This window comes from Sarcophilus harrisii, chromosome 2, assembly GCF_902635505.1.
Source record: "Sarcophilus harrisii chromosome 2, mSarHar1.11, whole genome shotgun sequence".
Taxonomy (NCBI): Eukaryota; Metazoa; Chordata; class Mammalia; order Dasyuromorphia; family Dasyuridae; genus Sarcophilus; species Sarcophilus harrisii.
Window position 1 is genome coordinate 612,942,399 of NC_045427.1, and position 19,064 is coordinate 612,961,462.

The 19,064-nt window shown below is 38.9% G+C and overlaps 1 protein-coding gene across 3 annotated transcripts in view; it reads left to right on the plus strand.

The window, feature by feature from the left end:
* LOC100914408 (annexin A7) overlaps window positions 1-19,064 on the plus strand; it is a 41,989-nt gene that overhangs the window by 13,749 nt on the left and 9,176 nt on the right. For 2 of the 3 annotated variants that reach the window (XM_031956511.1, XM_031956509.1), the window contains 7 exons: window positions 3,597-3,651; window positions 5,026-5,224; window positions 6,354-6,464; window positions 8,607-8,677; window positions 10,667-10,732; window positions 16,753-16,855; window positions 17,351-17,445. In XM_031956511.1, the coding sequence (XP_031812371.1) occupies window positions 3,597-3,651; window positions 5,026-5,224; window positions 6,354-6,464; window positions 8,607-8,677; window positions 10,667-10,732; window positions 16,753-16,855; window positions 17,351-17,445 (700 nt within the window). The remainder of the gene's footprint in view (window positions 1-3,596; window positions 3,652-5,025; window positions 5,225-6,353; window positions 6,465-8,606; window positions 8,678-10,666; window positions 10,733-16,752; window positions 16,856-17,350; window positions 17,446-19,064) is intronic. The other variant, XM_031956510.1, reaches the window with a different exon arrangement.

Consider the following 19,064-nt stretch of genomic DNA (forward strand, 5'->3'; position numbering starts at 1 on the left):
CTTTGGCTCCCGGATATACTTTGTGCTTAGAGGCAACCCCAAGCATCCAACGCATTTATTTAAATGTTTTTCCCACCCAGTGTTGGAAAGCAGTCTCAATGGGGAGGGGGCTTTACACTCTTCTTTACCCTTCTTGTTGAGCATGGATTCATTTGTTTAATACATTTACCGCAGCTGCCTCATTACTGGGCATCCTGCCACATATGTGAGGCTCTGAGAGAAATCCACTCCCTTGTCAGACTGACTCATGGGGTGGAGATGATTTGGGGGGACAGGGGTATTTTCCCCCTTCTTTTGTGAAAGTGGATGTTGCCAGAACTGTGTTGTAGGCCTAGTGGAGTTGAATAACTCCTTGGGGCCTTGCTGGAGCTGAGTTAAGTGATTTGCTTAGTCACTCAGGAGTTTACATTTGCTCAAGCCAGTTGTGAAGTGTACATGGTACCTCCTGATGGCCTCAAATCCACTTCCTCAAAAGTACACCACAAAAAAACAAAAATTCAGGATGCCTGATACCTATGCTTTTTTCTACTATTTTAAAATTCTTAAAAGGGCAGAAGGGGAGGTGACTCAATCTTTTTTGAATCGAGAATCCCTTTGGCAGTGTCTAGTGAAGCCCTTGGACCTCTTTTATAAAATAAGGCATAGAGGATTACAAAACAAAAAAAAAAACTAATGTTGAAATACAATATCGAAATATTTTTAGAAACAGGTTCATGAACCCCAGGCTAAGAGCCCCTGTTTTAAAGAAAGAAATAACCTAGTAAATAAAGAGCAGAGAGTAAAGTCCTAATAGTGGAAATGATGTCCTGGGCCCTGAAAATTTATATTCTTCAATGTTCAAGTGGATCTGATATCTCATGATATGTGTAGTCCCTTCAGCAATGCTGATTGCAACCCATTCAGCAAGTATTAATTGAGTTCCTATTTTGTTTAGCATTGTGAAGAGTTTACAATCTGCTAGGATTAGTTAAGATTAATGTGCACATTCAAAAATAATTAGTAAAAAACATGACAAATGATAAATGGTACAGAAGCTAAGTGGACATGATCAGCCAGGGAAGGCTAGACAGAGGATGTGGGATTTGAAATGGACCTTCAAAAGATAAGTGGAATTTGAACAATAGAGAAGAAAGGGAAACATTTTAAGTTGATGATAATAGCATGAATAAGGTCTCAAGAGCAGCAATAAGCATTTTGTTTCTTGAGTCAGTGAAGCTGAGGGTTCACATCGGTCAGTCAACATGTAATGAGCTTAGGCAGGCTAGGCTAGGCTAGGCAGAGCCAATTATGTAGGACCTTTTGAATGCCAGGGAGAGGAGTGTGTACTTGAGCCTTTAGGCTATTAATAGAATTCAAGGCTTTCAAACTGGAGAGTGACATGATGAAAACACTGTCTTAGATTAATCTAATGGCAGAAGCCACATAAATTGGACAGATGAAAAAGTCGACAGACAGATGAGTCTTGTTACCTAGACACGACGTAACAGGGACCTGCATTTAGTGAAGTAGTAAGGGAAATGGAAAGGTTGAAAGGAATGGCTATGTTTTTGAAAGGAGAACAGATGACTGGATGTCTATAGAGAATGAAGGAACAGGATGGATCAAAGATGATTGAAACTTAGGAGACCATTAATGAAGGAAAATGGGAATTTGTTGGAGCTTAAGGGGAGAAATAGTCATGAGTTTAATTCACCATACTAGTATGAACTAATAATTTAGACCTTTTGCCATTCCAACCTTTCATTTGTTCATTAAACAGCTTAAAAAAAATTTTTATTAAAGCTTTTTATTTACAAAGCATATGCATAGATAATTTTTCAACATTGACCTTTGCAAAACCTGTTCTAAATTTTTATCCTCTTCTCCCCATCCCCTCTCTAGATGGCAGGTAATCCAATACATGTTAAATATGTTAAAAATATATATTAAGTCCAATATATATATGTATGTGTATATATATATATATATATATATACACATGTATATATATGTGTATATATATACATATATATACATGTGTATATATATGTATATATATATACACATATTTATACAATTATCTTGCTGCACAAGAAGAATCGGGTCAAGAAGGAAACAAAAAAAATGAGAAAGAAAACAAAATACAAGCAAATAATAACAAAAAGAGTGAAAATGCTATGTTTAAACAACATCTTTTAAACCACCTAATATTGCCCAGTGCTGTGCTAGTTTGAGGTAGGTGGAGATAAACAAATGCAAAAAAAAAAAAAGGAAATATTGTTAAACTTCAAGGAAAATAAAGTTTTCTGCATGGCGAATGAATGAAAGGATGGCATTAATTATGTGATTGCTACATTCCAGACCCCAGAGAGACAAATAGAAAAGTTAAAACAACACAAAAAAAACCCTGCTTTTCCTCAAAGAAGTTATATCCTAGGAGAAGAGAGAACACATAAAAGAATGAAAGGAAGAGGAGAGTGTTTTGTTGGGAGGAGGTGAAGGGATGCTGAATGGAGCCACAGGGCAACCTATTGGTGTTCCTTTTCCAGAAACAGTGGTAACTTTTCTTTGGCATAAAGGATCACATAGTGGGCAATTCACATATGGCTATCTCCCTGCCTCTAGCAACCAGAAAACTCCCTTCTGTCATCATTTGGGATGTGAGAAGAAAGTTCTTAAAATAATTCCAGTATTACTCTCAACCAAAGATAAGCAGGGAAGCAAATCTACTGTCAAAATATTCTCTGATATTTGCAATGTCAAATATTGCATAAATTATTTCAGAGTTGAGAAGTAGCAAGTGTAATTGATAAAAGGCATATGCTGGTTCCCAGGGATTCTGGGTTTCAATCTTTGCTCTGATAGATCTTGATTATGTGGTCCTGGGCAAGTCACTTAATCTTTCTTAAAACCTTTAACTTGCAAAGTAGTGGTTGATCTGTATTACTAAAAAGAATTTTTCTCCCTACAGAGGAACTCCCAGTTTCTACTTACGAAATCACAGCTCTAGAAAAGAAATTATTGCTGTTATAGACAACTATTCCTCCATTAAATGTAAATAATGGAGAGTCAGCTATAGAATAAATTTGTATCCTCAGTTTTCATAGAATTCCAGACTTCAAGGACCTTACAATCGATATTTTACAGATGAGGAAACTGAGGTTGAGCCCTAATCCCAAAGATACAATTTAGCTTAAATGTCCAGAGTTGTTTTTTTCTTTTCTTTTTTTAATATTCCAAGATATACTTTATTTATGGGAGAAGTTTGGTTTTGATAAGGGAACTTGACAATTTTCTAAAATAATCCAGTCTGCTCATTTCCTTGTTTAATTCTAGGATTAACTGTTGAACATTTGTAGTGTTTATCCAATACAGACATTATATCTATGATTCTATGATCTATGAATTTGGGCTTTCTCATTCTCACTACATAGCTGAGACTCTCATGCTACCCTTGCACTTGGAGCTTGAGGCTGGCTAAATTTTTATGAAACGTCCAGAGTTTTGAAAGAAAAATGTGTTTCTTCATAAAAACAACAAAACCCAATCCAAGCCTATGTGTTTCTAGAGATCTTATACCTTCTAAGAAACTACAGAGAAAAATTCTTTTTTTACAGAATGTCTTACCCAGGATACCCTCCTACAGGCTACCCAGCATTCCCTGGATATCCTGTAAGTATCACTACCAGAGGATGGGGAGGGGGTGATAGAGAAGAGAGTCAAACTTCTTCCAGATCATTTCTTTTTTATTAACAAGCATGAAAGGATCTTGACAAAACCCTTTGTATCATAGGGAACTTAAAAGACTCCTTCCTAGTGGTTCAGTAATAGTTGAGGGTTTGTGATCACTTTTATAAATGGGCTTGTCATTTTCCATCCTGTGGCTTTCTGGGATATTAAGGACTGTTTATATTCCTAAAAGAATGAATAGGACTGACCTTGTACATTTCAGCTTCACACCAAGGGTAGACTTGCCAACCGCCAAGAGCAAAAAGAGAATTTAGGATGTTGTATTCTGATGGGAAACACATTTGCCGCCATGCATGCATCTGATAGAGATGAGAGTCATGATTGTGTCCATAGTTGTCAACCCTGGGGCAACTATTCCCACCAAAGCAGAGAATCTTAGTTCAACTTCCAAGTTTGCAAAATCTAGAAAAGTGAAATGATTTATCTGAGGCCATACAGAGTCAGAACTAGAACTTTTGACCTTTATTATAGTGTTTTCATTCTTAAAAATAATTATTTAATTTTAACTTAATTATATTAACAATATTAATTATTAAGTATTATCATCAATGTTATTTATTTTAAACAATTACTATTTAATTTTTCAAATTAGTGTATATTTCTCCTTTCCACTTCCCCTAGCCACTAAAAATAGTAAAGAAAGAAGGAAGGGAGGTTCTTTCTTCAGTACAAGCTCTAGAATTCCTTCTTTATTACTCTGGAGGAGAGAGGGATCCTAATATTGTATTTTTAGATTTGGGGGATATGAAAACTATTTTTTCCCCAGGACTATATTCAATGGAAAGAAAGAAGGAAACAGGTATTTATTAAATACTTAATGTATGTAAGGCTCCATGCCAAGCTACAAGCTAAAAAAGGAAGATGGCCCCTATCCTTAAAGAACTTACATTCTGATACTGGGAAAATACACAAAAGGAAGATGAAAAATAGGGTAAGTAGAGAAGGGGAAAAGGAAGAAGAAGGGGAATAGAGAAGGATCCAGCAAAAGGTCAAGGTTTTGAAGTCCAAAAAGTCAGAACCAATGCCAGAAGATACCCTAACCATAGCAAAGAACCTTGGCTCTTATGCCTCAGGTGGAAAAACTGAAGCATGAGAAAAATTGATCACTTGCTGGTCCCAAGATGATTATTTTTGACCTAATCTTGATAGGCTTCTGGTCTATCCTCAAACATGAGTGTAGGAGGTGTCTGTTGTTCTGTTAAGAAAGTTGCCAGGGTTTTTACATTTCTCATATTCTTTTTAAATGTCTCGGCTTTACTTGAGCACAGAGTCACTTGGTGATTTTCTGATTCTCAGCCTGCAGGTCAGGAGGCATCTTTTCCACCTCCTGCTGGTCAGTATCCTTATCCTACTGGCTTTCCCCCAATGGGAGGAGGTGCCTATCCTCCAGCACCAACTGGTGGTTTCCCCGGACCAGGAGGTTACCCAGGTTACCCTGCTTCCGGAGGGTATCCTGGTGCCCCACCAGCAGGAGGAGCCCCCTCTTACCCTGGAGGTAAGTTCTACACCTTGGCTGTGGTGATGTAGGAGTAGAGTCCTAGATTCCTTATTTTCCCCATTCCCTTCTTTCCTGTTTGTGGTCAAGCTGTCACTTTCATTCAGATATCGAGTATATAAAGTAGAAAAGCAAGACGGTCCCTTCCCTCCAGTTTTATTACAGTCTGATAAGAAAATAATGTCATTTGGGTGAATTATTAATCCATGATAGAATGCAATAGGAACAGAAGAGAGAGACTGAATGCTCAAAAAAAAATTAGAGGGAGAACTTAGCACCTGAGTAGGACTCTGGGGAGAATAAATGTGGGATAGGGATTCCTAAAGAGCAGTCAGAGTAGAGACTGACTTCAACATTGTTGGGAGCAAAATTAGCACAATGTTCATGGTAAAAGAGCAATTTCTTTTCCTTCTTTTATTATAATTTTTAATAGATCTTAAGAAGCATCAGTTTCCAATAAAACAGACCTGATCTTTAGAATGAAGGCTTTAGGTAGAAGCTTCAAGACACCATTGTCTAAAGCAACGGTTCCAAAGTCCTTTTTGAATGTCACATATACTCCCTTTGGTATGAAAACAGGGACTTTTCAGGATCATATTCTTAAATGTATAAAATAAAGGATAGAGGATGACAAAGAAAATCAATTATATTGAAATATATCAAAAAAATTTTAACTTCACAGACCTCAGTTAGTCAACAAGCATTTATTAAGCACCCACTATGTGGCAAACACCAAAGACAACTTTGGTGCTAAACACCAAAGATACCAAAAAAGCAAAAATAGACCCTGCCTTCATAGGGCTCAGTTTGATGGAATAGAAGGTTTAAGAATCCATGTTTTAAAAATGTAGAGTCAAATTAGCAAAGAAAATGATTAAAATAAACATGTAGGTATGGATTTACGCATATACATGCATATATCTTTGTATATGGTATTTAAAAAACAAAGCACAATGATGTGGTAATTAAATTTATCAATTAGTAGCACTTTAAATTTCATTTAACTGATAGGATGAATACTGATTATGTATAATTCTTGCTTAGAATGCATTTTGGTCATTAATTTTTCAATGTTTTCTCTGAAATTACAACTTTTATTATAATAATTACTAAACTTATCTCTCTACAGCTTCTCCAGGCCAAGGATTTGGAGTCCCACCAGGTGCACCTGGTTTTTCTGGCTACCCACAACCCCCAGTCCAATCCTATGCTGGTGGACCAGGACAGATACAAATCCCAGGTAGGTATTTACTGTAACCAAACAAAAGGCTATACCACATTATTTTGAATTATAACCTAAATATTTCTTTTTAATTTGAAAATCTTTATTTATTTATTAATAGCTTTTTATTTACAAGTTATATGCATGAGTAATTTTACAACATTGACAATTGCCAAACCTTTTGTCGCAATTTTTCCCCTCCTTCTCCCCACCCCCTCCCCTAGATGGCAGGATGACCAATACATGTTAAATATGTTAAAGTATAAATTAAATACAAAATAAGGATACATGTCCAAACCGTTTATTTTGCTGTACAAAAAGGATCAGACTCTGAAATAGTGTACAATTAGCCTGTGAAGGAAATCAAAAATGCAGGCGGGCAAAAATATAGGGATTGGGAATTCAATGTGATGGTTTTTCGTCATCTCCCAGAGTTCTTTCTCTGGGCGTAGCTGGTTCAGTTCATTACTGCTCCATTGGAAATGATTTGGTTGATCTCATTGTTAGAGATGGCCAGGTCCATCAGAACTGATCATCATATAGTATTGTTGTTGAATTGTATAATGATCTCCTGGTCCTGCTCATCTCACTCAGCATCAGTTCGTGTAAGTCTCTCCAGGCCTTTCTGAAATCATCCTGCTGGTCATTTCTTACAGAACAATAATATTCCATAACATTCATATACCACAATTTATTCAGCCATTCTCCAACTGATGGGCATCCATTCAGTTTCCAGTTTTTAGCCACTACAAACAGGGCTGCCACATTTTGGCACATAGAGGTCCCTTTCCCTCCTTTAGTATCTCTTTGGGATATAAGCCCAGTAGAGACACTGCTGGATCAAAGGATATGCACAGTTTGATAACTTTTTGGGCATAGTTCCAAATTCCTCTCCAGAATGGCTGGATGTATTCACAACTCCACCAACAATGTATCAGTGTCCCAGTTTTCCCACATCTCCTCCAACATTCCGCATTATCTTTCCCTGACATTCTAGCCAATCTTACAGGTGTGTAGTGGTATCTCAGAGTTGTCTTAATTTGCATTTCTCTGATTAATAATGATTTGGAGCATCTTTTCATATGGCTAGAAATAGTTAATTTGAAAATTTTTAAATGGACATCAATATATGTCAAGGTTATAATATCTCAAGTGAACCTTTAAAACTTTTTTTTTAGCATAGTGCATAGGCTTATGAACTGCTCTAAAATTTTAATTTTGAATTTTTAATAAATGAGAGTCAAATTAGTTTTCTATTAAAAAAAACAAATAAAACATTTCCAAGTTTAGAAACAAACTATCTCTCAACTTTAATACAAACTGCCTAGTTGGTTTTCCTTCAATACTTATTTCCCTCCATCCTTTGACCAAAAAAAATAATAATCTAGATCTTTCCTCATATAAAATTAAGATTTCATCCAGAGTTTGGAGAAAAGTATTAATTCCTTTTTTTTTTTTTGGTGAGGTAATCAGGGTTAAGTGATTTGCTTATGGTCACATAGCTAGTGTTAAATGTTTGAGGCTGAATTTTGAATTCAGGTCCTCTTGACTTCAAGGCCAGTGTTTTATCCCACTGTGCCACCTGGCTGTCCTGAAAAGCATTAATTCTTTTTTTTTGTTTTTAATCGTTTTTTTATTTACAAGTTATATGCATGGGTAATTTTACAGCATTGACAATTGCCAAACCTTTTGTTCCAATATTTCCCCTCCTTCCCCCCACTCCCTCCCCTAGATGGCAGGATGACCAATACATGTTAAATATGTTAAAGTATAAATTAAATACAAAATAAGTATGCATGTCCAAACCATTATTTTAAAAGCATTAATTCTTGAGGACATGGACTCAATGGAGCATTGAATTCATATAGCACATAGTTCAGGAACAGATTGATAAGGAGTTTCAATTAGCATATTCCAAAACAAACAAATGAACAAAACCCAACATTACTTTGGTGTGTAATTATAACCCTGATTTTACCACTATACAAGATATATAATAACCAATGTACTTTTCCCCTAAGGGGTTCTTTTTTGTTTAATTATTTAGTTTATTTACTGTTTTATTTTCTCCCCATTGCATGTAAAAACACATCAATGTAATTTGGAAGAGCAACCCATTTTTAAAGAGTTGTTATATGGTTTATTTTTTTTAATTTGTAGGTGGGTTTCCCGGAGGACAAGTTCCTTCCCAGTATCCTAGTGGCCAAGCTCCTGCTCCTTACCCTAATCAGGTATTTTGGGACTTGCCCTTTCCAGCAGAAGGGTAACTGGGGAATAGCAAAAAATAATATTGTTCTGCTGCCATTGACAGGTTTACAATATAGAAAAATTGGGGTATCTACAGAGACTCAGTTGTAAACATATTCATGCGGGTCAGATCATACCATCCTAGACCAGTTAGATGTGGGATCCTCATAATTTTGCTAAGGCAAAAGTGAACCAGGTCAGGAGGACAGGATGTATCTGTTGGGAAGTGATCACAGGTAGAGACGAGAGAGCGTTGGTGGATAGCAGAGAGTGAGTCAGCCTTAGGAGCAGGAAGAACTGGATTCAAATACAAACTGGCTGTGTGATCTTAGTCACGTTTCTTGACCTCTCTGGAACTTAGGCACCTCTCCATAAGTACCAGGAAAGTGTTGGTAGAGGGAGTTTCCTTATTTGGGAGTTCTCTGTAGCAGTGAAGTCACAGGTACAGCTCCATTTTCTGTCATGGTAATAATGCTGGATAATGAGATAGATGCCTACTGAAAGTCTCTCTTGGAGATTTAATGCTGTATGATTCAAAAGAGACTACACCGGGCTTTGCTCTGAATTCCAATTCTACCACATGTAGACTGTGTGACCGTAGACATGATATTTAACCTCTCAGTGCTTCAGTTGCTTATCTGTCAAATGGGGGTAGCAACACTCTCTCTCCCCAGAGGAACTAGGAATTCTTACATACGGGACAATTTCTTTGGGCAGGAGAGGGCAGAGAAAAATCCAAGCTCTTCTGTGTGATTAAGATAGCTTGGAGGCAGAAGACATGAGGTGTTTGAGAAAGTGGGAGGCCAGATGGGGAAAACCTGTGAGCCGGGTCTGAAATATGTAGGGAGGCAAGAAGAGTCGCTGGAGGTACATAGATGACAGCAACAAAAATCTGGTCAGGAAGTGAATATTAAAGGAGGAGAGGTAAGCTTCTGAGCGATGGTGTCCCAGGTAAAGGTTCGCTCCCCCGTTCCATGTGCCAGAGCATGTGAGAGAAGAAGCGGCTGCCAAGAAGAAGGTAGAAGGGAAGGGAACAGGCGCCAGAGATGGGTGCTATTGTTCTCTCCATTTTACAGTCAAGGAAACTGAGGCAGACAGGTTCAGTGACATGTCCAGGGTCACACAGCTAGTAGGTCCCAAGGCTGTATTTGAGCTCGGCCCGAGGTCTGACCACACAGGTCCCTCTATCGGGGCAGAGCTTCACAAGACAAAAGGAACTGGAAAGGAAGAGGTTCTGCACCCGTTCTAGGATCCTAGATTCAGAGCAGGAAGGGGCCTTGCTCTCATTTTACAAATCAGAACGCCGACTCGGAGAGATGCAGAGACACTCCCAGTGTAGCACAGACAGTCAGTAACATTTGAGGTTCATGTCCTCTGACTCCCCATTCAGGGAAGTGATCTTTCCTCCTTCTTCCAAGAAGGCTCTCAGTTTCCAGGAGGGCAGAAGGGGGAGAGCTTGCATGGAGTTTATTGGGGGTGTGATGGGGGCACTCTGTCCCCTTCTCCGCTACCATTCAGTGGGTTCCCAGGTCCGTTGGCTCACCTGGGGATGGGGATGAGTACAGCCTGCTCCAACTCCTTGGGAGGGTGTCCTTCTTTGGAGAGGGTTGTGAGGGCCACAGAAGCTGGGGTGAAGGGGTGGAATGACGGTCCCCAGGCTGGGTGAGAAAGCTGGCCTTTCAGCCTTCTGGACCTAGCAGGAGGTGGAGGGTGGGAACTGTTTACCCCCCAGAATGTCAGCATGTAGAGCAAAGCCCCGGGCGCCCTGTTATGGTTCTGACCTGTGTCTACTTCACAGGAGCTGTGGCAAGGCTTAAAGTATTCATCAAATTTACATTTTTTAGACATAATAACATAACCTTGAAACTTGGATAACTGGGCTGTTTGTGGGAATTTAGATTCTTCTGGTACTATTCCCAGAAGGATGATTATGTGCTTCCATTCTGCTTTATAAACTTCATCTGTTCTTTCAGATCAGTCCTGAGTTCTTTCCTTCCTGTCCTGTTTTCTCTCCTATTTCTTTGGATTATAACAGTGAAGTGAGTAAGGCTTTTTATATGCACTAAAGGCCCTTTGAAGTATTATGCTCCAGAATTATTCTTCTTTCTTATGTGCCTTTTTATGCTTTCCTTTGTGTCTCTGCAAAAGATCATTTGTTACTCTTTCATTTCAAAAGAAAATCTGCATGAGTATATTGATAAGTCAATAGATACAAAATAAGTTGGTTTATATCATTGACTTCATTTAACGTGTAGACGACATATTTGTCAATTAAATTAATGATGGAGTTGCTAATACAAAAACTGATGAATTGAATGACAGAATTTGGATTCAGAGAGTCCTTTCCAGCCTGAAACATCTGGCCAAATCTTGTTTAATAGAGGAAAGGATATAGTCCTACATGTGGCTGTAGAATGTATAATACAAGGGAAGAATGACTAGGCAACAGATCAATCCATGGGCAAAACCCTGAGGTTTTATTAGAGTTGTGTTATGGCAACCAAACAATAACAACAATCTAAAGCATACACCGTCACTTCAAAAGAGCTATTCTTTCTTCAGAACAGGTATTCTCTCTACCAACCCCTTGGCAGCTTTCCCCACCTGAATAGGTAAGCTTCAGGAGCTGCTATTGGGCCCAGACTGACCTGCCCTCTGAGTGATGAGTCTTTCCGAGTATTGCTGCACTAGATCTCACCTGGGGCACAGTCCGGCACCAGACTCATGTGTGAAGTTCTGTTGGCGAGGTGGGACCTTCCCCACTCTTGTGTCCCCTCGCATAGCCTTTAAGATCCTAGGACATCTACACAAGGAAGTATCAGACGAGTCCAGGGAAGTCGTCGGCAAGCACTTACTAAGCCCTATCCTGTACCAGGCATTGTGCTAAACCAGGCAGATACAAAATCTGAAACAATCCCTGTCCTAAAAGAACTCACAGTTTAAAAGGCCAAGAGTGTGTGTGTGTGTGTGTGTGTGTGCAATACTATGCAAACAGCTATGTAAACAACTGCCTACAAATGAGGTAAATAGGATACACAGGAAATATTCCCAAAAGAAAGTCACTAGCATTAAGGAAGACTAGGAAAAGGTTAGTAGTACTTAGTGTTAAATCAGGAAGCAGAACTGAGAAAGAAAAACATTCTGGGCGTTGGGAACAGCCTCTGAAAATGTTCAGAATTGGGAAAAGATTAGGAAAAGCAAAGAAACCTACGTTACCGCATCGCAGAATAGGCAATATAAAATGTCAGAAGACTGAAAAAGAAGGAAGAGGCCAGGTTATGAAGCTCTTTGAGTAGCAGACAGAGCATTTTGTATTTGATCCTGCAGGTAATGGGGAACCACTTAAATTTCCTGAGTAAAGTAGAGTGATATGATCAGAACTGAGTGGAGGAGGGACTGGAATAAGAAACTGGAACTTGAAATGATCCAGGGAAGCAGAAGGCAAAAACTGGATCACTGGATCTCTCTGTCCAGTTGGTGGAACTTACAGGGATCCAGATTTTGGTACAACCTAAAGAACTTCCCAATAATTATGGGCTTATAGGGTTTCAAACTGGAAGGGACCTGGAGGTCTCATAATTTTATAATTTTATAGTGAGGAGACTCCAAGCGGTGAAATAGTCCCTAGCTCAGGATCTACCAGATGGTAAATTCCAAAGGTGGAATTGGAATCCACATTTTATGGCTCCACATTCATGACTTTTTCTTCTGTGGATTGCCTTGTAAAGTAATGAGCATCCCATTATGAAAATGTTGAGACATGGAGCCTGGCTATGACTATCACTCCAAGATGTCCCACAGGGGACATCTGTAATGACTGGTGGGTTGGAGTGAATCATGGCCAAGCCTCTTTCTGCCTCCAGCATTCGGTGGTTCTATTTTGTTTTTAACTCCAGTGCAGACAGAGCATGGGGCTTTTGTGGGCTGTAGCATACTGTTGTGGCCTGTTAAGTGGCACCCTAGCGGACAGAGAACCTGGCCTGGAGTCAGGAAGAATCATCTTCCTGAGTTCAAAGCTGGTTTCAGACACTTACTAGCCGTGTGACCCTGGACAAGTCATTTAACACTATTTCCCTCAGTTTCCTCATCTGTAAAATGAGCTGAAGAAGGAAATGACAAATCACTCCAGTATCTTTGCCAAGAAAACTGAAGAGTTGAACATGACTCATTGAGTATAACAACAATGACAGCAAAAGTATAACAGTGTATACTAGTGTAATAGTAAATAGTGTGAGAGGAAGAATGACAGAGGGGAGAATGACAGTTTCTCCTGCTGTCTTAAAGTATTTGTGGATATTTGAGAGGAAGGTAATTCTTGCTATATCCAAAACAGTTGTCTCTCTTGTTCCACGTCATACAATCTGACCATATTACTCTCCTACTCTGGAAATTTCTGTAGCTCTTAACTGCCTCTAGAATAATAACCCTCTTTACCTAATTTGTGTTGGGAATAAGTGTGGTAAAACCCTTTTCCAAATAATGTTTATAAAGGCACTAATATAAAATAGATAAGATTACAAAGGAAACAAACACACGCGCATGTGTGTGTTTGTGTATGTGTGTGTATGCAATTATTAAAATGTTTTAAAAAATAAGTTCGTGAATTCTAAGTTAAGAACCCCTGCCCTAGGATCATGTGAAAGCTCCTCTGTTTGGTTTTTAGAATCCTGACATCTGGTCCCAAACTTCCTTCCAGCCTTATACACATTACTCCCCTTACTACACTCTATTGTCCAGTCCAGCCAGACTCTCCCAGCAACCCCACACTTTTGCACTGGGTTTCTTCCATGCCTGGAACATACTCCTTTCTCATTTCCACTTAACTAGCATTCCCTGTTTCCTTCAAGACTTTTTTCAAGGGCCACTTTTCTACGTGGAGGATCTGTTGATCCATCCTCCCCATTCCAGTTATTAGTGCTTCCCCCTCCAAATTACTGTGTGTTTGTTTTGTATGTATTTAGATACGTCTGTGTCTCCTCCAATAGATGTAAAAGGACATTTCACTTTTCACTTTGTATCTCCAGCCCCTGGCCCAGTTCATGACACATTAATAAATTCTTGGGTTTTACACCATTTTACTTTGGGCTATGAAGGGAGTCAGCACATTATTTGTTCTTGAGCTCTGCAGGGGCTACATTTACTCCACTATGGATCAAGATGGGACCCCTTCTATATCGGTCTTACTGGGCAGGTTGTTGAGTTGGTGTGACTAAAATGATCCATTAACCTGGCGGCCAACTTTTTGGTGACAGGAGGACAGCAGTCCTTCCTACAGTGCTTCTGAGAGCTGTGATTTTGTCAGCTTATAAGCCTTCTACTGATAGCTATCACAAGTTCAGATTTACCGTGGCCAGAAATATCCATTAGCAACCTCCCTGCATTTGGCGAGGCTGGCCCTGGGACAGTCTTCACTGAGCCTTGTATGCTGGACCTTTCTACCTTAGTGAAGAGTGTGAGCTATCAGAGTTTGCTCCTTCTGAGCCTGATGCTATTAACCCAGAGTTCCTGCCATGCCATGGTGAGGCATTAGAGCAGGACTTGTGTGCTGCGTTATTTTTGTCTAACTCTGTATTCTAGGAGATCAAACTTACCTATGACACATCTCTAGTTGCTGATAATTACTTCCTCAAAAGGGACGTTCCTGCTTTATTCAGAGCTTTTCTGGGAATTAAATATGATAATATATAAAGGACTTTTCCAACTCTAAAGTACTAGCTGTTGTTTTCATTTTCCATTGGTACTTTGAGAGCAGTGTTGAGAGGCTGATTTTATACATCAGAGCTTGACATGGAATTACCGGTAGCCTTATAGCCATTCTACTTTTAATTGTGTTTCATTTTCTGCTTCCTTTCCTGGTTGGGTAATAATGGGTGGGAAGAGTTTTAGAAATTCCTGTAAAAAGAGTGTTGACAATAGTCAACACGTAGAGTGTAGACAATAGTTTTTTTTTCCTTCAATAACTTCCCAAATTGGGGAAGTCTCCTCATTAATCTTCATTCCTATTGGTTGTGAACTATCTTGGTAATCCCATTGATATTTTAGGTTCCAAAACCTTAATAATCGTATGCTGTTCTTATATCCTTACCCCTGTGAAACAGTGACTTTGATATTTTAAGAGGAGCACAAACTTGGGAGGAAAAGCTAGACCAGAACAAACAGAGCCCTTGCTGGAGGAGATTTCTAGCGTAGGGACCAAATGGAAGAGGGATGCGAGGTCCTTCAGATGTTTGTGGGGTTCATGTCTGCAGCTCTTATGCCTGTTACCCCAAGCTCCCACACATTTCTAGGCCTTCCAGATGAGATCTGGAATTACTCAAAAGCATCTGCACCAGAAAACCTTTTGTCCTGACTAATGCACAATTGATACCCTGTGAAGCTGATATACAGTATATTAAGCTTAGGATTTACTGATATTACTACCTCAGAGGAGCTTTATTGCCACTATAATAGCCAGGTGTGGATACAGTGAGCTGGGTTCAAAATAATAAAAGGCAAGGAATTAAATTGCCTTTAGTAACTGTATAGTGATCTTAATGCTCCCATGCTTATTCCTAAAGCAAAAATCCATCTTTTTAATGTCATATTATTCTAATGATGGCAAATGGCTGTGAGTCATTCACAGTTGGTGAGAATTTAAGCTTGTGGGGAAGGACAACCTAAACGTATGTGGTGGAGGTGAGTAGGCTGCAACATTTTGCTGATGAAAAATTGCACAAAAAGTGGTGTAAAGGGCGTAATCAGAGAGAGAAAGGAAAGTGGGCCAGTGATGAGGAAGGGTGAGGAGAAACCAGGAGACGGTCTCTGGGTTTGGATGTTTTCTATACATCCCAAGGCCTACAGAGAGGCCCTCCGGGTGTCAGAAGGACCTTGGGGCATAGATTGATTGGAAGAGGGAGCATATTAAAGGTATACCCATATCAGCTTTTGAACTTTAAACCCATAAAACTATCCAAGTATTAGATTAATTCATAATTTTTAAAGACTGCCTGCTCAGCTTCTTCTTTGCATTCTTCTGTTGGTGCTTTTTTCATAACTAAAATATTGGGTTCAGTCATCAGAGCCCCATACAAAGAATTGAATGAAGTCAAGTCACAGGAACAAAGTTATAATGTTTCTCATCTGAAGCCCAGTAGTTGTCACATTATGTTTCTCCTTGCCCTTTCCTTAGCAAGTTAGGAGATTTTTATTTTATTATGTCAGGAGATCTATGTTCTACTATATCGGGAGCTTTTTTTGTCCCACTTTTAGGCTGAGTTCTGCCAAGCACTAGCCACTAGCAAGGAGTGTCTTTTTTGCTCCTCTACCCCACCCTATTTCTACCAACATGGAAACCAAGGCGCTTGCAGACTAAATAATTTACAACCTTGAATAGAAAAGCTAGTCCTATATAATAGAGATTCAGTTTCATTTACCATCTTCTTTTTCTGTTCTGCTCTGTATGTAGAAATACTCATTTTACTTGATATTCTTCATCTAGAATAAAAAATAATTAAAAGGCTAAATGACTTGCCTAATTAGGATCAAAAGCTTATCATCCCATACCCAGAATTTGCAGGGTGTCTCTTTGGAATAGTGGAACATACTAGGAAGAGGCTAATTTTGTTTCCTGAATGTTCCTAATGCTAACATCTAGAATCTTTACAAAAATGTGCCCCTCTAAATCCAGAACTAACTCCCTCACCCTGAATCTTTAAATCATAGCCACTGTTAGAGTTGAATCTTTTTTTTTTTTACCCTTCTTCCCATTCCCTTACCTGTTAGTGTGATAAACATACTAGGAAGAGGCTAATTTTGTTTCCTGAATGTTCCTAATGCTAACATCTAGAATCTTTACAAAAATGTGCCCCTCTAAATCCAGAACTAACTCCCTCACCCTGAATCTTTAAATCATAGCCACTGTTAGAGTTGAATCTTTTTTTTTTTTTTTACCCTTCTTCCCATTCCCTTACCTGTTAGTGTGATAAGGAGAACTGACTATATAGAGTCTTACAAGTTGGATAACTTGCTAATGTAATTGAGCTTCCTTGCCCTATTTGATTTTTGTACTTCTTTTTCCCAGCCAGCAGCCATGACTCAAGGTACTCAGGGAACCATCCGACCTGCTGCCAACTTTGATGCTGTAAAGGATGCAGAAATTCTCCGAAAGGCCATGAAAGGATTTGGTAAAGAACAAATGGGATTTTATTTTTATTTTTTTTTTTGGTCTTCAACAAATTAAAATAATAATACACAAGCCAGGCATTGGGCCATTTATAACCATTTAAAACTGTTTATAGACATTTATAACTACTATCTCATTGGATCCCCACAACTATTCTGGGAGATTGGTACTACTATTATTTCTACTTTACAGATGAGGAAATCTGAGGCAGACAGAGGTGAAGTGATTTTCTTAGTGTCACACGGCCAGTGTAGCATCTGGGGAAAGATTTGAACTCAGGTTTTCTTAACTCTGGGCCTGGTGCTTTATTCACTGTGCCATCTATCTGCCCCAAATTAACTTAAAGCTGCTTAAGGTAAGATAAAAATAGCTTTATAAATTCACAAGCCAAGTGTTCATATGAATTAGTTTGGTCTGGCTTGTGGGCACTTTTCCAAGCAAACTAAGATATAATAAGAGAGGCTCCTCTTGAGGATCTTTGTATGTGATTTTTCAGGGACTGATGAGCAAGCAATTGTGGATGTTGTTGCCAATCGCTCCAATGATCAAAGACAGAAGATTAAAGCAGCTTTTAAGACCATGTATGGAAAGGTACGTGTTGATTTTTAAATTCACTGAGGAAATAGACCCAGTATCCCAACATGGTGATAATGATGAAGTCTATATCTGAGGAAAAATGTTTTACTAATCTGCATAGAACAGTGCTACTGTGACCTGCGATTGTTCAAGGGATTATATTTATTTTTCTTGGGAGCTGTAGCCCTGAAATGGATGATTCCTCTCACAGTGCATTTTACAATCCATCCACTTTCAATATAATTCATGGTTGACCATAAATCCTCCATAGAGGATCCATCAAAATACTGGAGTCCTTCTCCTAATTCTTTTAATATTTTGCAGATAATAGTGCAGTGCTCAGACCATCTGACTCTTCCCTTGATACATGATGGCTCATCCCTTTTTCTGGTCAAACATCTACTTGATGATGCCATATATGACCTGTTGCATGCACGTCCTCCTTGGTAATCTGCTGCAGCCTTCCTCAAGTCAGGTCAACAAGTATTTATCATGTGCTTACTATGTGCCATGCACCATGCTGCAAAAACCCACCATACACTTTCCATAATTCCCTGGGTTACATGTAATTTTAATCCCTTGAGATGTTGGGGTCCATGATTTTAAAAACTCTTAATATTGACAACAAAAAAGAAAGAGCAAATATACAAAGTAAAGAATCAAAAATGACATAAATCCCCTTAGCATTTAACAGAGGAAAACCAAACAAATGAAAAGACAACCAACAAATGGAAAGTGTTTGTGTTGGCTTCCCTTCTAAAGTGAAACCAAAGTGCTGTCACCGTTTTGTCTTTTATAGTTTTATATAATGTACTTCTGGTCATTGTGTATGCTGCTCTGGTTCTGTTCACCTTGCTTTAAGGATAGGGAGAGGGGCTGGACCCATGATTTTATTGATCTAAGGATTTTCTGGATGAGGAAATCTCTATCAGTGCAGATGGGCACATTCTTGGCAACTCTGAGTCTGTAAAAGTGTGCGAGGGAACCGAGAGGCTGAAGCACTTTTTTCCCCCCCCCCGAGGCAGTTGGGGTTAAGTGAATTGCCCAGGGTCACACAGCCAGGAAGTGTTAAGTGTCTGAGGTCAGATATGAACTCAGTTCCTCCTGACTTCAGGACTGATTGAAGCACCTTTTCTAGAGTTACATGGTACATGGACAGTATGGCAGCATATAAACCCCATTTCCCCTGTCTCTGAAACAAGTTCTGTATACGACTAGGACATTGTGCCTATCTGTTTTACTTTGCATTATTTTTTATGTCTTCTTATCCACTATTCAGTCTTCATTTCTTATAAAGATTCTTAGAGACCTTGAATATACTCTTTTTTTCCCCCTAGGGTTTTTAAGAAATATGAAAATTATTTTCATAGTTAGGCCCCCGAAGTTGTTCTAACTAGCCTCCTAACTCATCTTTCTACTCACTTGAGAAATAACTGAGCAAGATTTTCTTGGTCAATAATTACCACTGGTTTATTATTACTGGGACCATTTTTCCTCATTGTCCTAGGGAAAGATTTCTATCTCCTATTTCTTGTATTTGAAAGAATAAAGGATAATCTGTGCTCCTCTCCTTCCCCCCCCAAAAAATCACTCCTCTCACCTGCCTATCTTATTAAGTCTCAATCTGTCAATTT